A 25,000-nucleotide genomic window follows, 5' to 3' on the forward strand; every position below is an offset into this window, starting at 1 on the left:
GTCTGATGTCTAAGTCTCGTCTGTGTTGGTGTCATGGCGGGTGCTGGGTGAGAGGGGCGAGACGATGAAGACGAGAGGAGGATGAAGGAATGCTTGGAAAGTTTTGTCAGTTGTCAGAAAACTCTCAGCCGCGTTGTGTTTGTGAAATGTCACCCCCCATCTGCTATGGGGAATATGTGACGCAGTGTATTTTTAACATTCGCTGCAGTTTACTTTTTACAGAGGAATTTGTACTTTTCTTAGATATAAGTTGATCCTTCCTCTTCTGAGAATATCTTCAGGTATCTGAGTCTGGTTTTCACAGATATAAAGTCTCTACCAACCATTTTCAGCTTGAAACTTTATCTCAGAGTTTCTAACTGCCACAGATTGTATTAAAATACTGTGAAAATCCATTCAAATTGATTCAAATCCATTACACATGCTTGTGGATAGTGCTTTATAACATGTTAATGTGATGGCTATTGCACCTCCACTGACTCATTTCAGCAAACTGGATAAATCCTCTTTCATCTACAAACTGGATAAATCCTCTTTCAGATGCAAACTGGATAAATCCTCTTTCATCTACAAACTGGATAAATCCTCTTTCATCTTCAAACTGGATAAATCCTCTTTCAGATGCAAACTGGATAAATCCTCTTTCAGATGCAAACTGGATAAATCCTCTTTCATCTACAAACTGGATAAATCCTCTTTCATCTACAAACTGGATAAATCCTCTTTGAGATGCCAACTGGATAAATCCTCTTTCAGTGTAAGAAAGTGGTACACGTCCAAGCAAACAGTCATTTTCCAGCTTTTCTCAAGCTGTGAGAGAGAAGTGATGACAGGGGCTGGCATGTAAAGTAATACTCATGTAATAACACAGTTTGTGTTTTCAGAAGCAGTGTGAAGTGGACGTTAAGGTAATAGTTGACAGTGATTATGGTTCTACAAACTGGATAAATCCTCTTTCATCTACAAACTGGATAAATCCTCTTTCAGATGCAAACTGGATAAATCCTCTTTCAGATGCCAACTGGATAAATCCTCTTTCAGATGCAAACTGGATAAATCCTCTTTCATCTACAAACTGGATAAATCCTCTTTCAGATGCAAACTGGATAAATCCTCTTTCAGATGCCAACTGGATAAATCCTCTTTCAGATGCAAACTGGATAAATCCTCTTTCATCTACAAACTGGATAAATCGTCTTTCATCTACAAACTGGATAAATCGTCTTTCATCTTCAAACTGGATAAATCCTCTTTCATCTACAAACTGGATAAATCCTCTTTCAGATGCAAACTGGATAAATCCTCTTTCAGATGCAAACTGGATAAATCCTCTTTCAGATGCCAACTGGATAAATCCTCTTTCAGATGCAAACTGGATAAATCCTCTTTCATCTACAAACTGGATAAATCGTCTTTCATCTACAAACTGGATAAATCGTCTTTCATCTTCAAACTGGATAAATCCTCTTTCATCTACAAACTGGATAAATCCTCTTTCAGATGCAAACTGGATAAATCCTCTTTCAGATGCAAACTGGATAAATCCTCTTTCAGATGCAAACTGGATAAATCCTCTTTCAGATGCAAACTGGATAAATCTTCTTTCAGATGCAAACTGGTTAAATCCTCTTTCATCTACAAACTGGATAAATCCTCTTTCAAATGCCAACTGGATAAATCCAGTGTGAAAATGTGTTGTTATCAGACATGTAATCTCTTCTTCAGGATCACCATCAGATCCTAATTTGGTTTTCCTATAAAGTGCTCTAATGATTGCTGTTGTATAGTCATTCTGTGTTGAGGAGTAAAACGCTAGAAGCACCAGGCCTTGAAATGAAACAGCATCGGTTAGCTACTGGGGCTCACTGAGTCTTATTATTACAAAAACACCAAACACACATCACCGCCTCAGGACATGTTCCACCTTTCAGCTGATTAATTGACGGATGACAATCCACACTTACAAGTAGCTTGAACCCAATCACACAACGTTGCAGGTATGCGTGGTACTTAAAAGGCTATCAGGCTATCAGGTCACAACCCCGGCCGTCTAATCTGAACACTCGTGCAAAACAACTCTTACATTGTAATACATTAATGTCCTTAGAAATAAATAATGACCAGGGACAAAACGTTTCTTGTTTACCATATGTTGGGAATAACAAAAGACAGATGGTGGTTCGTTGTGTTAATAGTTTGGAGCCTACAGTAAGTACCATGTTAGTGTCTAGCCTGTGAAAAGGACAAGCTGCCTGTTCTAGCTGCTCCAATTCAATCATTTACTTAACAACATTTCGACACCGAGCTGTCTTCACCCGGGTATTTAGTGTATATCAACCCCAACTGGAGAAATAGCTGCTATAGGCATTAACTTGAGAAATAGCTGCTATAGGTATTAACTTGAGAAATAGCTGCCATAGGTATTAACTGGAGAAATAGCTGCTATAGGTATTAACTGGAGAAATAGCTGCTATAGGTATTAACTGGAGAAATAGCTGCCATATGTAGTAACTGGAGAAATAGCTGCCATAGATATTAACTGGAGAAATAGCTGCCATAGGTATTAACTGGAGAAATAGCTGCTATAGGTATTAACTGGAGAAATAGCTGCTATAGGTATTAACTGGAGAAATAGCTGCTGCAGGTATTAACTGGAGAAATAGCTGCTATAGGTATTAACTGGAGAAATAGCTGCTATAGGTAGTAACTGGAGAAATAGCTGCTATAGGTAGTAACTGGAGAAATAGCTAGCATAGATATTAACTGGAGAAATAACTGCTGTAGGTATTAACTTGAGAAATAACTGCTATAGGTATTAACTGGATAAATAGCTGCTATAGGTATTAACTGGAGAAAAAAAATAGCTGCTATAGGTAGTAACTGGAGAAATAGCTGCTATAGGTATTAACTGGAGAAATAGCTAGCATAGATATTAACTGGAGAAATAGCTGCCATAGATATTAACTGGAGAAATAGGTAACATAGATATTAACTGGAGAAATAGCTGCTATAGGTATTAACTGGAGAAATAGCTGCTATAGGTAGTAACTGGAGAAATAGCTGCCATAGATATTAACTGGAGAAATAGCTAGCATAGATATTAACTGGAGAAATAGCTAGCATAGGTATTAACTGGAGAAATAGCTGCTATAGGTATTAACTGGAGAAATAGCTGCCATAGATATTAACTGGAGAAATAGCTGCTATAGGTATTAACTGGAGAAATAGCTGCTATAGGTATTAACTGGAGAAATAGCTAACATAGGTATTAACTGGAGAAATAGCTGCTATAGGTATTAACTGGAGAAATAGCTGCTATAGGTATTAACTGGAGAAATAGCTAACATAGATATTAACTGGAGAAATAGCTGCTATAGGTATTAACTGGAGAAATAGCTAACATAGATATTAACTGGAGAAATAACTGCTGTAGGTATTAACTTGAGAAATAACTGCTATAGGTATTAACTGGATAAATAGCTGCTATAGGTATTAACTGGAGAAAAAAAATAGCTGCTATAGGTAGTAACTGGAGAAATAGCTGCTATAGGTATTAACTGGAGAAATAGCTAGCATAGATATTAACTGGAGAAATAGCTGCCATAGATATTAACTGGAGAAATAGCTAACATAGATATTAACTGGAGAAATAGCTGCTATAGGTATTAACTGGAGAAATAGCTGCTATAGGTAGTAACTGGAGAAATAGCTGCCATAGATATTAACTGGAGAAATAGCTAGCATAGATATTAACTGGAGAAATAGCTAGCATAGGTATTAACTGGAGAAATAGCTGCTATAGGTATTAACTGGAGAAATAGCTAACATAGATATTAACTGGAGAAATAGCTGCTATAGGTATTAACTGGAGAAATAGCTGCTATAGGTATTAACTGGAGAAATAGCTAACATAGGTATTAACTGGAGAAATAGCTGCTATAGGTATTAACTGGAGAAATAGCTGCTATAGGTATTAACTGGAGAAATAGCTAACATAGATATTAACTGGAGAAATAGCTGCTATAGGTATTAACTGGAGAAATAGCTAACATAGATATTAACTGGAGAAATAGCTGCTATAGGTATTAACTGGAGAAATAGCTGCTATAGGTAGTAACTGGAGAAATAGCTGCTATAGGTATTAACTGGAGAAATAGCTGCTATAGATATTAACTGGAGAAAAAGCTGCTATAGGTATTAACTGGAGAAATAGCTAACATAGATATTAACTGGAGAAATAGCTAACATAGATATTAACTGGAGAAATAGCTGCTATAGGTATTAACTGGAGAAATAGCTAACATAGATATTAACTGGAGAAATAGCTGCTATAGGTATTAACTGGAGAAATAGCTGCTATAGATATTAACTGGAGAAATAGCTGCTATAGATATTAACTGGAGAAATAGCTAACATAGATATTAACTGGAGAAATAGCTGCTATAGATATTAACTGGAGAAATAGCTGCTATAGATATTAACTGGAGAAATAGCTAACATAGATATTAACTGGAGAAATAGCTAACATAGATATTAACTGGAGAAATAGCTAACATAGATATTAACTGTAAAAATAGCTAACATAGATATTAACTGGAGAAATAGCTGCTATAGATATTAACTGGAGAAATAGCTGCTATAGGTATTAACTGGAGAAATAGCTGCTATAGGTATTAACTGGAGAAATAGCTGCTATAGGTAGTAACTGGAGAAATAGCTAACATAGATATTAACTGGAGAAATAGCTAACATAGATATTAACTGGAGAAATAGCTAGCATAGGTATTAACTGGAGAAATAGCTGCTATAGATATTAACTGGAGAAATAGCTGCTATAGATATTAACTGGAGAAATAGCTAACATAGATATTAACTGGAGAAATAGCTAGCATAGGTATTAACTGGAGAAATAGCTGCTATAGATATTAACTGGAGAAATAGCTGCTATAGGTATTAACTGGAGAAATAGCTGCTATAGATATTAACTGGAGAAATAGCTAACATAGATATTAACTGGAGAAATAGCTAGCATAGGTATTAACTGGAAAAATAGCTGCTATAGATATTAACTGGAGAAATAGCTGCTATAGATATTAACTGGAGAAATAGCTGCTATAGATATTAACTGGAGAAATAGCTAACATAGATGGGTGGGTTGTTTCGCAACAAAACCGATGTGTGCACAAACCCTTGGGGGGAAACAGACGAGGTTGGCTTAGATATAAACTATATTTCCTCTCCAAATGTTTTATTGAAAACGTAAATACATTTTCAAAATGAGCACTTGTTGTCTGTCAAATAGATAGTTTCAGTTGTTTTGTTAGCTAGCTAGCTAATTTTCGCCATATTAGCATAGACGTGACAAGTCAAAACATCAATAACAAGATACAACTACATGAACCAAGTCACTTACAATTCCCCATATGGTAGATCCATTGTTGCTAGCTATCTGACCATCCAGAATCACAACAACACACGGCACATCTGCCGCTGCTATACGTGTGCATCGTTTTCACAACCCATCTATAGCATCTGTCTGTGTTGTTTCTCACTGCAGATATTGATTTAACTCAAATCAAATTGTATTAGTCACATGCGCCGAATGCAACAGGTGTAGTAGACCTTACAGTAAAATAATGACTTATGAGCCCCTGACCAACAACGCAGTTAACAAAAATAATAATAATATGAGTAAGAATAAGAAATTAAAGTAACAAGTAATTAAAGAGCAGCAGTAAAATAACAATAGCGCAATAGCGGGGCTATATACAGGGGGGTACCGGTACAGAGTCAATGTGTGGGGGCACCGGTTAGTTGAGGTAATATGTACATGTGGGGAGAGTTATTAAAGTGACTATGCATAGATGATAACAACAGAGAGTAGCAGTGGTGTAAAGAGGGGGGAGGCACTGGAAATAGCTAGACTATATACAGGGGGTACCGGTACACAGTCAATGTGCGGGGGCACCAGTTAGTCGAGGTGATTGAGGTACTATGTACATGTAGGTAGAGTTATTAAAGTGACTATGTACAGATACAACAGAGAGTAGCAGCAGTGTAAACGGGGGGGAATGTAAATAGTCTGAGTTGCCATTTGATTAGATGTTGAGGAGTCTTATGGCTTGGGGGGTAGAAGCTGTTAAGAAGCCTCTTGAAACAAGACTTGGTGCTCCGGTACCGATTGTCATGCGGTAGCAGAGAGAACAGTCTATGACTCGGGTGGCTGGAGTCTTTGACAATTTTTAGGGCCTTCCTCTGACACCGCCTGGTATAGAGGTTTTGGACGGCAGGAAGCTTTGCCCCAGTAATGTACTGAGTCGTACGCACTACCCTCTGTAGTGCCTTGCGGTTGGAGGCAGAGCAGTTGCCATACCAGGCAGTGATGCAACCAGTCAGGATGATCTCGATGGTGCAGCTGTAGAACCTTTTGAGGATCTGAGGACCCATGGCAAATCTTTTCAGTCTCCTACGGGGGAATAGGTTTTGTCATGCCCTTTCCACGACTGTCTTGTTGTGCTTGGACTATAATAGTTTGTTGGGTGATGTGGACACCAAGGAACTTGAAGCTCTCAACCTGCTCCACTACAGCCCCGTCGATGAGAATGGGGGCGTGCTCTGTCCTCTTTTTCCTGTAGTCCACAATCATCTCCTTTGTATTGATCACGTTGAGGGAGAGGTTGTTGCACCACATGACCAGGTCACTGACCTCCTCCCTATAGGCTGTCTTGTCGATGTCGGTGATCAGGCCTACCACTGTTGTGTCATCAGCAAACTTAATGATGGTGTTGGAGTCGTGCCTGGCCGTGCAGTCATGAGTGAACAGGGAGTACAGGAGGGGACTGAGCACAAACCCCTGTGTGGCCCCCGTGTTGAGGATCAGCGTGTCGGATGTGTTTTACCTACCCTTACCACCTGGGGGAGGCCCGTCAGGAAGTCCAGGATGCAGTTGCAGAGGGAGATGTTTAGTCCCAGGGTCCTTAGCTTATTGATGAGCTTTGAGGGCAGTATAGTGTTGAACGCTGAGCTGTAGTTAATGAATGGCATTCTCACATAGGTGTTCCTTTTGCCCAGGTGGAAAAGGGCAGTGTGGAGTGCAATAGAGATTTCATTATCTGTGGATCTGTTAGGGCAGTATGCAAGTGGGTCTAGGGTTTCTGGGATAATGGGTCGATAGTCATTTAGGCCGGTTACCTTAGGTTACCTAAGCGAGCACAGAAGTAGTTTAGCTCATCTGGTAGGCTCGTGTCACTGGGCAGCTCTCTGCTGTGCTTCCCTTTGTAGTCTGTAATGGTTTGCAAGCCCTGCCACATGCGACGAGCCCCAGACTGTAGTACGATTCCATCTTTGTCCTGTATTGACACTTTCATGGTTCGTCGGAGGGCATAGCGGGATTTCTTAAAAGCTTGCGGGTTAGAGTCCTGCTCCTTGAAAGCGGCAGCTCTAGCCTTTAGCTCAGTGCGAATGTTGCCTGTAATCCATGGCTTCTGGTTGGGGTATGTATGTAGGGTCACTGCTGGGACGACGTCATTGATGCACTTGTTGATGAAGCCAATGACTGATGTGGTGTACTCCTCAATGCCATCGGAGGAATCCCAGAACATATTCCAGTCTGTGCTAGCAAAACAGTCCTGTAGTTTAGCATCTGCTTCATCTGACCACTTTTGTATTGATCGAGTCACTGGTGCTTCCTGCATTACATTTTGCTTGTAAGCAGGAATCAGGAGGATAGAATTATGGTCAGATTTGCCAAATGGAGGGCGAGGGAGAGCTTTGTACGCGTCTCTGTGTGTGGAGTACAGGTGGTCTAGAGTTTTTTTTCCCCTCTGGTTGCACATTTTACGTGCTGATAAAACGGATTTAAGTTTCCCTGCATTGAAGTCCCCGGCTACTAGGAGTGCCGCCTCTGGGTGAGCGGTTTCCTGTTTGCTTGTGGCGGAATACAGCTCATTGAGTGTGGTTTTACTGTAAACTAAAGTCACATGTTTGAGTCTCTGGTCTATGACATCCTTGGTCAAGGGATGCTTCAGTGACATCTGTCTGTTGGTGTGTGCTTTCTGTCGTTCCAGGACGATCAAGGTGGAGGTGTACGACTGGGACCGCGATGGCAGGTGAGTGTATTTAGTCAAGGTGCAGCCAAAATATTGAGGTGCAGCCATGTGCAACATTCAACTTGGTCACCATGGTCACCAACAAATTAGTACAACATTATATATGATTATGTTATTGATGTTATTGAAATGATGGCGCTTTACAGTGGTTAAAGTTCTGTTTTTACCAACCTCTCCTCTCTCCTCCTCTCTCCTCTCTTCTCTCCTCTGTTCTCTCTCCTCTGTCCTCTCTCCTCTCTCCTCTCTCTCCTCTCTCTGTCCTCTCTCCCATCCTCTCTCCTTCTCTCTCTTTCAGCCATGACTTCATAGGGGAGTTCACCACTAGTTACCGGGAGCTAGCTCGAGGCCAGAGCCAGTTCAACGTCTATGAGGTGACTCTCTCTTCTCTCCTCTGTCCTCTGTCCTCTCTCCTCTCTTCTCTCCTCTGTCCTCTCTCCTCTCTCCTCTCTCTGTCCTCTCTCCCATCCTCTCTCCTTCTCTCTCTGTCAGCCATGACTTCATAGGGGAGTTCACCACTAGTTACCGGGAGCTAGCTCAAGGCCAGAGCCAGTTCAACGTCTATGAGGTGACTCTCTCTTCCTTTCTTACCGTTTTTTAATCAGCTCTGTTGGGGAGTCAACTCACTCACTGATGAAATATCAATTGTTTTATATCCATGCTGCCTTCTCTCTCAGGTCGAAGTTTAGGAATGTTGCACGTTGGCTTCCAGGTGATTACCATGGTTAAACAAATCCAATCCAGAGAAGAGCGCGGGGGGGGGGGGGGGGGGGGGGGCATTAATGGAAAACTATTCCTCCGGATAGAACCACAGGGGAAACACAATTAGAATACACACGCACGCACGCACTCGCACACACGCGAACGCGCGCACACGCACGCACACACACACACACACACACACACACACACACACACACACACACACACACTGTGCATGGCGTTCATCATTAGTCATTACCTGGCAGAGTGACAGGAACAGTGACAGGAAGCTTCTTTAGTTTGTGCATCAGCAAGTCTCTGCGTCTCTGTGATGCCTGCGTGTCAACCCGATTGCCTTCTCTCCATTTATTTGCCTGTCACTTCCCTGCCTCACAGTGATACAGGGGATACTAATGAGACCAGGCAGCTTTTGTCTGTGGATTCTTTATGGTGGCCCCTGAAACTTCAGATGAATAGTATTTGCCTGTGTCCCTTGCTAGACTAATTGTGCAATAACTAATGCTGTCTTGGATCAGTGGTTCGCTGACTCAGATGAAACCTACTCCTGGGTTTATAATAATGATAATAACGGGGAGCTATGAGCAGTCTTCAGGTCTCAGGGACAGATAATCGCTACCTCCACTACACCTCTGTTAGACATGATGCAACCTGTCCTGTGCTTGTCCATCTCCAACCCTGGCTTCCATCCGTCAGACCTGGGTTCAAATATGATTTTAAATCTCTCAAATACTTTTTCAGATTTGCTTTAGTCTGACAGATGGGCGGGGTTTTCACTTGTTTAACTATTCTATTGGTTCTATGGCAACGGGAAGAGAGCTGGTACTCCCATCCACCAAACTATGAGGTGTGAAACAGGGAAGAGACTCAGGGGGTATGCTAATTTGGTATAGAGCAGACCTAGCCCACTCTATTAAATTAGTCAAAACAGGAACATTTTACATCTGGCTAGAAATTAATAAGGAACTGATTTCAACAGAGAAAAATGGCCTTGTGTGCTACCTATATCTGCCCAATAGAATCCCCATACTTTAACGATGACAGCTCCTCCATCCTAGAGGGGGAGATCAACAATTTCCAGGCCCAGGGACATGTCTGTGGCGACCTAAATGCCATAACTGGACAAGATCTTGACACCCTTAGCACACAGGGGGACAAACACCGACCTGGAGGGGACAGCATTAAACTCCCCCAAATGTCAAATCAAATCAAATGTATTTATATAGCCCTTCTTACATCAGCTGATATCTCAAAGTGCTGTACAGAAACCCAGCCTAAAACCCCAAACAGCAAGCAATGCAGGTGTAGAAGCACAGTGGATAGGAAAAACTCCCAAGAAAGGCAGGAACCTAGGAAGAAACCTAGAGAGGAACCAGGCTATGAGGGGTGGCCAGTCCTCTTTTGGCTGTGCCGGGTGGAGATTATAACAGAACATGGCCAAGATGTTCAAATGTTCATAAAAGACCAGCATGGTCAAATAATAATAATCACAGTGGTTGTAGAGGGTTCAACAGGTCAGCACCTCAGGAGTAAATGTCAGTTGGCTTTTCATAGCCGATCATTCAGAGTATCTCTACCGCTCCTACTGTCTCTAGAGAGTTGAAAACAGCAGGTCTGGGACAGGTAGCACGTCCGGTGAACAGGTCAGGGTTCCATAGCCGCAGGGAGAACAGTTGAAACTGAGCCACAGCATGAGCAGGTGGACTGGGAACAACAAGGAGTCATCAGGCCAGGTAGTCCTAAGGCATGGTCCTGGGGCTCAGATCCTCCGAGAGAGAGGGAGAAAGAGAGAATTAGAGAGAGCATACTTAAATTCACACAGGACACCGGATAAGACAGGAGAAATACTCCAGATTTAACAAACTGATCCTAGCCCCCCGACACATAAACTACTGCAGCATAAATACTGGAGGCTGAGACAGGAGGGGTCAGGAAACACTGTGGCCCCATCCGATGATGGCCCCATCCGATGATACCCCAGATGTGGACGGGGGGGATATAACCCCACCCACTTTGCCAAAGCAGAGCCCCCACACCACTCGAGGGATGTCTTCAACCACCAACTTTCCATCCTGAGATGGATGCACCCCTAGACACAACTCCTGCAGCTATGTCGCACGCTGGGAATATAGTCAATGGTAGGCTTTAAGGGGACTACTATGGTAGGTACACATATAGCTCATCTCCTGGCAGCAGTACTGTAGACTACTTTATCACTGACCTCAACCCAGAGTCTCTCAGAGCGTTCACGGTCAGTTCACTGACACCCCAATCAGATCACAGCAAATCACACTCTTTGTGAACAGAGCGAGGGAGGGAGGGAGGGAGGGAGGGAGGGACAGACGGACGGACGGACGGACGGAGCGAGGGAGGGAGGGAGGGAGGGAGGGAGGGAGGGAGGGAGGGAGGGAGGGAGGGAGGGAGGGGCGGACAGACGGAGGGAGGGAGGGAGGGAGGGAGGGAGGGAGGGAGGGAGGGAGGGAGGGAGGGAGGGAGGGAGGGAGGGAGGGAGGGAGGGAGGGAGGGAGGGAGGGAGGGAGGGAGGGAGGGGCGGACAGACGGAGGGAGGGAGGGAGGGAGGGAGGGAGGGAGGGAGGGAGGGAGGGAGGGAGGGAGGGAGGGAGGGAGGGAGGGACAGACGGACAGACGGAGAGAGAGAAATGGAGAGGAAATGTGTGTAAATCAGTCAGAGGGGACGGGGAGGGAGGGAGAGAGAAAAGAGTGAGAGAATTAGACAAAAGGGCTTCTAGAGAAATAAGTGTGCCTGTACATTTCACAGTCAACTGGAGCCTATTATTTGACACAACACCAATGGAACACCAATGGAACTTGTATCACACTCTCTCTCTCTTTCAGAGAAACAGCCTTTCTCCCTACAGGAGGTATTTGGTACTACACTTCTCATCGTTGGCTCCTTCCTTCCATAAATGCAAATTTTTTCCTTCCTAACAGCCCCCTGCTGTGAGGAGAATTCCCTTCCATAACCACCACAGACAACAGACTCCCCTAAATCTATCATTAACCGCCTATCATGGCTCATTCTTTCTCTCCAATTCAGTCATTTGTTTTCTTCTTTTAGGTGGTGAATATCAAAAAGAAACTGAAGAAAAAGAAATATGTGAATTCAGGAACGGTGAGCCTTTCCACCTCTCTTCGTGTCTCCTCTACTCTCTTCTTGTCTCCTCCCCCTTTCCCCCACTCTTCCTGTCTCCTCCCCTCTCTTCTTGTCTCCTCCCCCTTTCCCCCACTCTTCCTGTTTCCTCCCCTCTCTTCCTGTCTCCTCCCTACTTTTCCTGTCTCCTCCCCTCTCTTCTTGTCTCCTCCCCTCTCTTCTTGTCTCCTCCCCTCTCTTCTTGTCTCCTCCCCCTTTCCCCCTCTCTTCCTGTCTCCTCCCCTCTCTTCTTGTCTCTTCCCCTCTCTTCTTTTTTCCTCCCCCTTTCCCCCTCTCGTCCTGTCTCCTCTCCTCTCTTCTTTTCTCCTCCCCTCTCTTCTTGTCTCCTCCCTGCCTCCTTTCCTCTGTTCTTCTTCTTCTCCTTCCGTTAATTATGATAATAATGAAAGCTTTCTTAGATGGTTTTCTTCTCTAGTCTCTGTTGAAATTAGCAGGAATATCAAACACAGGCAAGTTTGTCTCATTAACTGGTATCTCTTCTCTCTCTCTCTCTCTCTCTCTCTCTCTCTCGCTCTCTCTCTGCCTCTCTCTCCTTCCTGTTAATTAAAACTGTAGAAAGAGAAAGGAAAGGAAAACTTTTCTCTGTTCGCTGCATCTGTCCATAGACATTAGACAATAGTTGCCATCTCTGTCAGAGAAACACACAGAGCAGAGCCCTGAGTTCTAAGAGCCAGCCAGCTAGCGTGATGACAGATGGAGGGAGGTAGTCGAGGGCGGAGGAGGAAAGGGGGTAGAGTGAAGGAATTCAGAGGATGTAAAGAAAAGAAAACTTAGTGAGAGCAGTGATTGAACGAGAGAGGTGTTCTTGAACAAAGAGAGCAGCAGAGAATCGTGGGAGGAAGGAGCGGAAGAGAGGAAGGAAAGAAGTAAGGAAGGAAGGATATGAAAGTCTCCTCACACTCCAGGAGAGGTCAGAGTGTGGGAGTAGTGTAGCAGCTATGTGATGTCGGCTCGCTACCGTGACTGATTACAGGCGCCAGCTCCCACGTTCCCATCCGCTCTGTGTCTTTCTCTCTGTTTCTCAATCTCTCTCTCTATCCCTTTTTCGTAATCTCTATCCCTTTTTCATAATCTCTCTCTCCCTCTTTCTCAATCTCTCTCTCTCTCCTCTCTCTATCCCTTTTTCATAATCTCTCTCTCCCTCTTTCTCAATCTCTCTCTCTCTCCTCTCTCTATCCCTTTTTCATAATCTCTCTCTCCCTCTTTCTCAATCTCTCTCTCTCTCCTCTCTTTATCCCTTTTTCATAATCTCTCTCTCCCTCTTTCTCAATCTCTCTCTCTCTCCTCTCTCTATCCCTTTTTCCTAATCTCTTTCTCAATCTCTCCCTCATCCTCTCTCTATCCCTTTTTCATAATCTCTTTCTCCCTCTTTCTCAATCTCTCTCTCTCTCCTCTCTCTATCCCTTTTTCCTAATCTCTTTCTCCCTCTTTCTCAATCTCTCTCTCTTACCTTCTCTCTCCCATAAACCCAAACGGAGCTGTAGAAATGCATCTCATCTGTTCTCTCGCTTAAACTTGTCTCTCTCTCTCTCTCTCTCTCTCTCCTCTCCTCTCCCCTCTCTCTCTATCTCTCTCTCTCTCGCTCTCTCTCTCTCTCTCTCTCTCTCTCTCTCTCTCTCTCTCGTCTCTCTGTAGTAATGAACTCATCAGTCGTGTCAGTGATGACAGTAGCTAGCTAGCGCAAAGGCCCACGTCTTGTTTCAGGACGAGGAGTATGATGTGATTAGCCGGTTGGATAGCATAGCTGTCTGAGTGAACATGCTGCCTGTGTGTGTGTGTGTGTGTGTGTGTGTGTGTGTGTGTGTGTGTGTGTGTGTGTGTGTGTGTGTGTGTGTGTGTGTGTGTGTGTGTGTGTGTGTGTGTGTGTGTGTGTGTGTGTGTGTGTGTGTGTGTGTGTGTGTGTGTGTGTGTGTGTGTGTGTGTGTGTGTGTGTGTGTGTGTGTGTGTGTGTGTGTGTGTGTGTGTGGACCTGGATGTGAATGGATACTGAGGTCTTGTGTCTTCTCTCCCAGGTGACCCTCCTCTCCTTCTCTGTGGAATCAGAGTGCACATTCCTGGACTACATCAAGGGAGGGTGAGTGGGAGGAGAGGGGAATACAGTGTGTGTGTGTTCCCCTCTGCTCCCATCTTACATCTCACAGCATCTTACATCTCACAGCATCTTACATCTCACAGCATTTTATGTCTCACACAGCATCTTATGTCTCACAGCATCTTACAGCATCTTACATCTCACAGCATCTTACAGCATCTTACATTTCACAGCATCTTACAGCATCTTACATCTCACAGCATCTTACAGCATCTTACATCTCACAGCATCTTATGTCTCACAGAATCTCACATCTCACAGCATCTCACATCACAGCCTGGAATAAAGCCTATATATCTACACAGCCTGGCATACAGCCTATATATCTACACAGCCTGGCATAAAGCCTATATATCTACACAGCCTGGCATAAAGCCTATATATCTACACAGCCTGGAATAAAGCCTATATCTACACAGCCGGGCATAAAGCCTATATCTACACAGCCTGGCATAAAGCCTATATATCTACACAGCCTGGTATAAAGCCTATATCTACACAGCCTGGAATAAAGCCTATATATCTACACATCCTGGTATAAAGCCTATATCTACACAGCCTGGCATAAAGTCTATATCTACACAGCCTGGCATAAAGCCTATATCTACACAGCCTGGTATAAAGCCTATATCTACACAGCCTGGTATAAAGCCTATATCTACACAGCCTGGAATAAAGCCTATATCTACACAGCCTGGCATAAAGTCTATATCTACACAGCCTGGCATAAAGCCTATATCTACACAGCCTGGTATAAAGCCTATATCTACACAGCCTGGCATAAATCCTATATCTACACAGCCTGGCATAAAGCCTATATCTACACAGCCTGGTATAAAGCCTATATCTACACAGCCTGGCATAAAGCCTATATCTACACAGCCTGGCATAAAGCCTATATCTACACAGCCTGGTATAAAGCCTATATCTACACAGCCTGGCATAAAGCCTATATCTACACAGCCTGGCATAAAGCCTATATCTACACAGCCTGGCATAAAGCCTATATCTACACAGCCTGGCATAAAGCCTATATCTACACAGCCTGGCATAAAGCCTATATCAACACAGACAGGCATAAAACCTATATCTACACAGCCACAGCCTGGCATAAAGCCTATATATCTACACAGCCTGGCATAAGTCTATATCTACACAGCCTAGTATATAAACAACAGATGGATACACACTCATCTTAATGTTGCACTACTTTGGAGGTGTTGAGATTGACAATCTTTGCCATGGTTTTGGGTCACAGACAGAGAGACACAGACAGAGAGATAGAGACAGAGAGACACAGACAGAGAGATACAGACAGAGAGACACAGACAGAGAGATACAGACAGAGAGACACAGACAGAGAGATACAGACAGAGAGACACAGACAGAGAGACACAGACAGAGAGACACAGACAGAGAGACACAGACAGAGAGATGCAGACAGAGAGACACAGACAGAGTGACACAGACAGAGAGATACAGACAGAGCGATACAGACAGAGAGACACAGACAGAGAGATACAGACAGAGAGACACAGACAGAGAGATACAGACAGAGAGACACAGACAGAGAGACACAGACAGAGAGATACAGACAGAGAGATACAGACAGAGAGACACAGACAGAGAGATACAGACAGAGAGACACAGACAGAGAGACAGACAGAGAGACACAGACAGAGAGACACAGACAGAGAGATACAGACAGAGAGACACAGACAGAGAGATACAGACAGAGAGATACAGACAGAGAGACACAGACAGAGAGACACAGACAGAGAGATACAGACAGAGAGACACAGACAGAGAGATACAGACAGAGAGACACAGACAGAGAGACACAGACAGAGAGACACAGACAGAGAGACACAGACAGAGAGACACAGACAGAGAGATACAGACAGAGAGATACAGAGAGAGAGATACAGACAGAGAGACACAGACAGAGAGACACAGACAGAGAGACACAGACAGAGAGACACAGACAGAGAGATGATATTTCAGAGGTTTCAGGGATTTCCAGATGCAGCAGATTTGACAGAGTTGACAGGTATGACAGATCTCACTGACACCCTTCAGCTTTAGTGTGTTGACAGTCAGTAGCCCTTCAGCTTTAGCATGTTGACAGTCAGTAGCCCTTCAACTTTGGTGTGTTGACAGTCAGTAGCCCTTCAGCTTTAGTGTGTTGACAGTCAGTAGCCCTTCAGCGTTGGTGTGTTGGCGGTCAGTAGCCCTTCAGCTTTAGTGTGTTGACAATCAGTAGCCCTTCAGCTTTAGTGTGTTGACGGTCAGTAGCCCTTCAGCTTTGGTGTGTTGACAGTCAGTAGCCCTTCAGCTTTAGTGTGTTGACAATCAGTAGCCCTTCAGCTTTAGTGTGTTGACAATCAGTAGCCCTTCAGCTTTAGTGTGTTGACGGTCAGTAGCCCTTCAGCTTTGGTGTGTTGACAGTCAGTAGCCCTTCAGCTTTAGTATGTTGACGGTCAGTAGCCCTTCAGCTTTAGTGTGTTGACAGTCAGTAGCCTTTCAGCTTTGGTGTGTTGACGGTCAGTAGCCCTTCAGCTTTAGTGTGTTGACAGTCAGTAGCCCTTCAGCTTTAGTGTGTTAACAGTCAGTAGCCCTTCAGCTTCGGTGTGTTGATGGTCAGTAGCCCTTCAGCATTAGTGTGTTGACAGTCAGTAGCCCTTCAGCTTCGGTGTGTTGACAGTCAGTAGCCCTTCAGCTTTAGTGTGTTGACAGTCAGTAGCCCTTCAGCGTTGGTGTGTTGACGTTCAGTAGCCCTTCAGCTTTAGTGTGTTGACAGTCAGTAGCCCTTCAGCTTTAGTGTGTTGACAGTCAGTAGCCCTTCAGCTTTGGTGTGTTGACGGTCAGTAGCCCTTCAGCTTTAGTGTGTTGACAGCGGGTAGCCCTTCAGCTTTGGTGTGTTGATGGTCAGTAGCTCTTCAGCGTTGGTGTGTTGACAGTCAGTAGCCCTTCTACTAGCCCTAGAGCCCTAGTAGCCCTAGAGAATCTTTCATTTGAGGTATTGGACTTGTTAATGTGTGGAGGTTAAATATTTCTAAGAATATTTTTGCAGAACCTGCGCCACCGTTTCAGCTGAGAGGAATCCATCGCTTTAACAAGATAATTAATGCAACCGCTGTGTTACATTTATTTTTAACGTTACAGAATTAGTTCACTATGCAATAATCTGAGACGGCACTCAGACGTAAGCAATATTTCTCCGCTATGTTGGAGTCAACAGAAATACAAAATTATAACATAAATATTCCCTTACCTTTGATGGTCTTCGATCAGAATGTAGTGGAAGTTGTCATACTTACCTAATATATCGTTTTGTTTCAGTTCGTGTGTCCTTATAGTCGCATCTGCTAGCACTTCCAGCTGAAATGCACCCAAAATGACTTCTGGTCCCGAACAGTTGCGCATCAAAGCTTCAAAATTACATATTATATGTCGACAAAACTGGTCAAACTAAGTGCAGAATCAAGCTTTAGGATGTTATAAACGTACAAAACAATTCTCAATTCAACCGGACAATCATACTTCTTCTGAGGCAAGCTGGAACAGAGGAAGGGCTTTGTCCAATTCGCGCCCTAACGGGCAGGTATTTTCTCGCAACACTCACTCTTTTGCCTCCCAAAGGGTCAAAACTCGCGGGATTTGCACAATTAAAAGCTCTAGTGAATGAGGACATCTAGTGGAAGACATAGAAAGTGTCTCCAGATCCATAGCTGGTTGGGAAGGGTGGGGGCGATGACGTCAAAGTTGCCCCAACTTTCATGATTCCAAAGATTGCCTGAGTTCTGCTATACTTACAGACATAATTCCAACGTTTTTAGAAGCTTTATAGTGTTTTCTATCCAATAATAATTATTATATGCATATATTAGCAATTTTGGACAGATTTTTTTTCAGTTTACTATGGGCACGCAATTCATCCAAAGGGGGCAGTATTCTGCCTAGCCCTAACAGGTTTTAAGGTCATCATCAGGCAGATCAGAATGTTGCTCCTGGCTATGGCAAATCCTCTAAAAACCACTCAGATCATTGAATGCCAACCAAGCCAACGCAGACACTTCAAACTGAATATCTTAACCTCAGAAAAAGGTACTCTTCCCAGAGATCTCTCCCTCTCTATTACACCCCCTGTCTCTTTCTATCTCGCTTTCTGTTTCACTCTCTCTATCACACCCCCTGTCTCTTTCTATCTCGCTTTCTGTTTCACTCTCTCTATCACACCCCCTGTCTCTTTCTATCTCGCTTTCTGTTTCACTCTCTCTCTCTCTCCCTCTCTATCACACCCCCTGTCTCTTTCTATCTCGCTTTCTGTTTCACTCTCTCTCTCTCTATCACACCCCCTGTCTCTTTCTATCTCGCTTTCTGTTTCACTCTCTCTCTCTCTCTCTCTCTCTCTCTCTCTCTCTCTCTCTCACACCCCCTGTCTCTTTCTATCTCGCTTTCTGTTTCACTCTCTCTCTCTCTATCTCTCTCTCTCTCTCTCTCTATCTATCTCTCTCTCTCTCTATCACACCCCCTGTCTCTTTCTATCCCGCTTTCTGTTTCTCTCTCTCTCTCTATCACACCCCCTGTCTCTTTCTATCTCACTTTCTGTTTCTCTCTCTCTCTCTCCCTCTCTATCACACCCCCTGTCTCTCGCTCTCTCTCAGTCTCACTCTCAAAATCATTCACATTGACTGTAAAGGTCGTTCCATTCAGGATCACAGTAAATGACTGTAACGATGTGTGCTGAGACTCGGGAAGCAAGTTCAGGGAGTGAGAGTTTTAATAAATAAACAGAACACAATACAAAAAACGAACAACGCACAGACATGACACTGGAACAGCGATGCCTGGGGAAGAACCAAAGGGAGTGACATACATGGAGAAGGTAATCAGGGAAGTGATGGAGTCCAGGTGAGTCTGATGACGCTCAAGTGCTCGTAACGAGGGTGACAGGTGTGCACCCTAACGAGCAGCCTGGTGACCTAGAGGCCGGAGTGACTAGAGGCCGGTACCCCCTCCCCGGCGCGTTCAGCTCCAGCCGCAGGACGCCATCCAAAAGGACAATCCATGGATCCATGGATCAGGAGCGGGCCGGTCACCCTTGCTGATGCACGGGAACCTGACGCCGGCTGGGGCGCGGGAACCTGACGCCGGCTGGGGCGCGGGAACCTGACAGACCGGCTGGGGCGCGGGAACCTGACGCCGGCTGGGGCGCGGGAACCTGACAGACCGGCTGGGGCGCGGGAACCTGACAGACCGGCTGGGGCGCGGGAACCTGACAGACCGGCTGGGGCGCGGGAACCTGACGCCGGCTGGGGCGCGGGAACCTGACAGACCGGCTGGGGCGCGGGAACCTGATGCCGGCTGGGGCGCGGGAGCCTGACAGACCGGCTGGGGCGCGGGAACCTGACAGACCGGCTGGGGCGCAGGAACCTGACGCCGGCTGGGGCGCGGGAACCTGACAGACCGGCTGGGGTGCGGGAACCTGACAGACCGGCTGGGGTGCGGGAACCTGACAGACCGGCTGGGGCGCGGGAACCTGACAGACCGGCTGGGGCGCGGGAACCTGACAGACCGGCTGGGGCGCGGGAAACTGACGCCGGCTGGGGCGCGGGAACCTGACGCCGGTTGGGGCGCGGGAACCTGACGCCGACTGGGGCGCGGGAACCTGACAGACCGGCTGAGGCAAGGGAGCCCATCCACCCATCCTCTACCCATCCGCTACCCATCCTCCACCCATCTTCCACCCATCCTCTACCCATTCTCCACCCATCCTCCACCCATTCTCTACCCATCCTCCACCCATCCTCTACCCATTCTCCACTCATCATCTACCCCTCCTCCACCCATCCTTCAACCATAATCCACCCATCCTCCACCCATTCTCTACCCATCCTCCACCCATCCTCTACCCATTCTCCACCCATCATCTACCCATCCTCCACCCATCCTTCAACCATCCTCCACCCATCCTTCAGCCATTCTCTACCCATCCTCCACCCATCCTCTACCCATTCTCCACCCATCATCTACCCATCCTCCACCCATCCTCTACCCATCCTCCACCCATCCTCTACCTATCCTCTACCCATCTTCTACCCATCCTCTACCTATCCTCCACCCATCCTCCACCCATCCTCTACCCATCCTCTACCCATCCTCTACCCATCCTCCACCCATCCTCCACCCATCCTCTACCCATCCCACAACCAATCTCCACCCATCCTCTACCCATCCTCCACCCATCCTCTACCCATCCTCTACCCATCTTCTATCCATCCTCAACCCATCCTCTACCTATCCTCCACCCATCCTTCACCCATCCTCTACCCATCCTCTACCCATCCTCCACCCAATCTCCACCCATCCTCCACCCATCCTACACCCATCCTCCACCCATCCTCTACCCATCCTCTACCCATCTTCTCCCTATCCTCCACCCATCCTCCACCCATCCTCTACCCATCCTCTACCTATCCTCCACCCATCCTCCACCCATCCTCCACCCATCCTCTACCCATCCTCTACCCATCCTCTACCAATCCTCCACCCATAATCTACCCATTCTTCACCCATCCTCTACCCGTCCTCCACCTATCTGTCTCTTATTGGTGTCTTTCTATCTCAATAAAGATAAAATACTCCCACAATAAACTATTATTGTGAAAATGCAAGTGTGTAAGCACCTGAGCCTGCAAATGGCTAGTGGTGTGAGTGTGTGTATGTCTAGCAAATCAAATCTAATTCTATTCGTCGCAGACACATATTAAGCAGATGTTATTGCGGGTGTAGCGAAATGCTTGTGTTCCTACAGTAGCTCCAACAGTGCAGTAGTATCTAACAGTACACAACAAAACACACACATCTAAAGTAAAATAATGGAATTAAGAAATATATAAATATTAGCATGAACAATGGCATTGTCTAAAATACAGTATAATATAATACAGTATATATATATGAGATGAGTAAAGCAGTATGTAAACACTATGAAAGTGACTAGTGTTCCATTATTAAAGTGACTAGTGTTCCATTATTAAAGTGACTAGTGTTCCATTATTAAAGTGACTAGTGTTCCATTATTAAAGGGACCGGTGTTCCATTATTAAAGTGACTAGTGTTCCATTATTAAAGTGACTAGTGTTCCATTATTAAAGTGACTAGTGTTCCATTATTAAAGTGACTAGTGTTCCATTATTAAAGTGACCAGTGTTCCATTATTATAGTGACTAGTGTTCCATTATTAAAGTGACTAGTGTTCCATTATTATAGTGACCAGTGTTCCATTATTAAAGTGACTAGTGTTCCATTATTAAAGTGACTAGTGTTCCATTATGAAAGTGACTAGTGTTCCATTATTAAAGTGACTAGTGTTCCATTATTAAAGTGACTAGTGTTCCATTATTAAAGTGACTAGTGTTCCATTATTAAAGTGACTAGTGTTCCATTATTAAAGTGACTAGTGTTCCATTATTATAGTGACCAGTGTTCCATTATTAAAGTGACTAGTGTTCCATTATTAAAGTGGCATTATTAAAGTGACTAGTGTTCCATTATTAAAGTGACTAGTGTTCCATTATTAAAGTGACTGGTGTTCCATTATTAAAGTGGCCAGTGATTCCAAGTCTATGTAACTAGGGCAGCAGCCTCTAAGGTGCAGGGTTGAGTAACCGGGTGGAAGTGGGCTAGTGATGGCTATTTAACAGTCTGATGGCCTTGAGATAGAAGCTGTTCTTCAGTCTCTATGTCCCAGCTTTGATGCATCGGTACTGACCTCACCTTCTGGATGGTAGCAGGGTGAACAGGCAGTGGCTCGGGTGGCTGAGGTCCTTGATGATCTGGTGAGCTCTGCGGTTGTGGGCAGTGCAGTTGCCGGCGGTGATACAGTCCGACAGAATGCTCTCAATGGTGCATCTGTAGAATGTCTTCAGCCTCCTGAGGTTGAAGAGGTGCTGTTGCGCCTTCTTCATCACATTGTTTGTGTGGGTGAACCATTTCAGATTGTCAGTGATGTGTACGCCGAGCTTTTCACCTTCTCCACTGCGGTCCCGTCGTTGTTGATAGGGGCGTGTTCCCTCTGCTGTCTCCTGAGGTCCACGATCACCTCCTTCATTTTGTTGACGTTGAGGGATAGGTTATTGTGGCACCACTCCACCAGGACCCTCACCTCCTCCCTGTAGGCTGTCTCATCGTTGTTGATAATCAGGCCTACTGCTGTTGTTTTGTCTGCAAACTTGATGATTGAGTTGGAGGCCTCCGTTGCCACACAATCATTGGTGAACAGGGAGCACAGGAGGGGGCTGAGCACGCACCCTTGTGAGGCCCCTGTGTTGAGGATCAGTGTAGTGGAGGTGTTGTTTCCTACCTATGTGAATGTTTGAAGGAGGGATCTTAGGTTGCGGTATAGGGTGTTAGGTGTGCTAGCGAGTGAAAGCAGGTGCAGAGTGCAGCGAAGATGACAGTTTATTGATTAAGCGCCAGCTCCAATCAGGAGCAGCTAGATTGTAGTTATACACGCTCTCTAAGCTGTGAAGAGGTCACCCCCCAGTGTCAGAGCTGCTTATTGGACATGGGGTCTCTGTCAGCCCCAGTGTCCGAGCTGCTTATTGGACATGGGGTCTCTGTCAGCCCCAGTGTCAGAGTTGCTTATTGGACATGGGGTCTCTGTCAGCCCCAGTGTCAGGTCTCATGGGATCTCTGTCAGCCCCAGTGTCAGAGCTGCTTATTGGGCATGGGGTCTCTGTCAGCCCCAGTGTCAGAGCTGCTTATTGGACATGGGGTCTCTGTCACCCCCCAGTGTCAGAGCTACTTATTGGACATGGGGTCTCTGTCACCCCACAGTGTCAGAGCTACTTATTGGACATGGGGTCTCTGTCACCCCCCAGTGTCAGAGCTACTTATTGGACATGGGGTCTCTGTCAGCCCCAGTGTCAGGTCTCATGGGGTCTCTGTCAGCCCCAGTGTCAGGTCTCATGGGGTCTCTGTCAGCCCCAGTGTCAGGTCTCATGGGGTCTCTGTCAGCCCCAGTGTCAGAGCTACTTATTGGACATGGGGTCTCTGTCAGCCCGTGTCAGAGCTGCTTATTGGACATGGGGTCTCTGTCAGCCCCAGTGTCAGAGCTGCTTATTGGACATGGGGTCTCTGTCAGCCCCAGTGTCAGAGCTGCTTATTGGACATGGGGTCTCTGTCAGCCCCAGTGTCAGGTCTCATGGGGTCTCTGTCAGCCCCAGTGTCAGGTCTCATGGGGTCTCTGTCAGCCCCAGTGTCAGAGCTACTTATTGGACATGGGGTCTCTGTCAGCCCGTGTCAGAGCTGCTTATTGGACATGGGGTCTCTGTCAGCCCCAGTGTCAGAGCTGCTTATTGGACATGGAGTCTCTGTCAGCCCCAGTGTCAGAGCTGCTTATTGGACATGGGGTCTTTGTCACCCCACAGTGTCAGAGCTACTTATTGGACATGGGGTCTCTGTCACCCCCCAGTGTCAGAGCTGCTTATTGGACATGGGGTCTCTGTCAGCCCCAGTGTCAGGTCTCATGGGGTCTCTGTCAGCCCCAGTGTCAGGTCTCATGGGGTCTCTGTCAGCCCCAGTGTCAGAGCTACTTATTGGACATGGGTTCTCTGTCAGCCCGTGTCAGAGCTGCTTATTGGACATGGGGTCTCTGTCAGCCCCAGTGTCAGAGCTGCTTATTGGACATGGGGTCTCTGTCAGCCCCAGTGTCAGAGCTGCTTATTGGACATGGGGTCTCTGTCAGCCCCAGTGTCAGGTCTCATGGGGTCTCTGTCAGCCCCAGTGTCAGGTCTCATGGGGTCTCTGTCAGCCCCAGTGTCAGAGCTACTTATTGGACATGGGGTCTCTGTCAGCCCGTGTCAGAGCTGCTTATTGGACATGGGGTCTCTGTCAGCCCCAGTGTCAGAGCTGCTTATTGGACATGGAGTCTCTGTCAGCCCCAGTGTCAGAGCTGCTTATTGGACATGGGGTCTCTGTCAGCCCCAGTGTCAGGTCTCATGGGGTCTCTGTGTTAGAGCAAACTAGGATGCTCGGTCCGAAGTGATTTCCAAGCCCCCAGGAAGACGTCCTGGGTCAGGCAAGAACTGACTTCATGCAATGAGTGTGGCAGGACGGGCTTCAGCCCACAATGGCACCAGTAGCCCAGTCAATGGAGGGATTGTGTTGCTGGAGCAAAGAGAATCCCAATACCACAGGAATCTGCAGAGACTCAACCAGCAGGAATTGGATCGTTTCGCTGTAGTTCCCCGACACTCGTGTGTTGACTGGGGTGGTCTGGTGGGTGACCTGGCATATACAGCACCCGTCCAGCGCTCTAACACCCATGGGAATGGAGAGCTGTTGAGTGGGGATGCCCAGCTCGGACGCCAGGGTAACGTCCATGAGACTCACATCGGCCCCTGAGTCGATGAGTACCTGGAGAGACTTGGACTGGTCGTCCCACAGCAGGGTGGCATGGAGAGGAGGACACCAGCGTAATAATGCATGCCATTTTCGAGCGGTTCAAGAGGAATGAAGAAAACGAGTGAGCACTGGGAGAGAAAGGCCCGGCAGGTTCTGGAATCTCCATGGTAGCGCTCAGGAGGAGATAAGCAGGGTTCCTGGGAAACCGGGGTGACGGCGCTGCTACTAGCCGGGTTACTGAGGGGCTAGGAGGTTACCGTAGTGGTAGCCTGCTTAGTAGGCATCCCACAGAATTACTCCCACAAAGCGTACAATGCTAGGTGGGGACGTTGGGCCACATCCTGGAACCCTTCCATCAGACCACGAACCATCTCCTCGTGTCTACTAATGGTGGCTCCTTGGGAGGAGATGGCGTTGTGGAGCTGGTCCAAGTCTGCTGGGTCAGTCATGGCCAATTCGTACTATCAGGATTCAAGGTAACACCCAAGTGCAGACGGT

General features: G+C 46.1%; 1 protein-coding gene across 1 annotated transcript in view; it reads left to right on the top strand.

The window, feature by feature from the left end:
• The window catches only part of LOC110493280 (copine-5), a 353,683-nt gene that overhangs the window by 287,729 nt on the left and 40,954 nt on the right, over positions 1–25,000 (top strand). Inside the window, exons 11-14 of the mRNA XM_036950811.2 lie at positions 8,067–8,108; positions 8,404–8,479; positions 11,905–11,958; positions 14,010–14,071. Of these exons, the coding sequence (XP_036806706.1) occupies positions 8,067–8,108; positions 8,404–8,479; positions 11,905–11,958; positions 14,010–14,071 (234 nt within the window). The remainder of the gene's footprint in view (positions 1–8,066; positions 8,109–8,403; positions 8,480–11,904; positions 11,959–14,009; positions 14,072–25,000) is intronic.

The sequence above is a fragment of the Oncorhynchus mykiss genome, chromosome 17 (genome assembly GCF_057628025.1).
Source record: "Oncorhynchus mykiss isolate SJ-2025 chromosome 17, ASM5762802v1, whole genome shotgun sequence".
Lineage (NCBI taxonomy): Eukaryota > Metazoa > Chordata > Actinopteri > Salmoniformes > Salmonidae > Oncorhynchus > Oncorhynchus mykiss.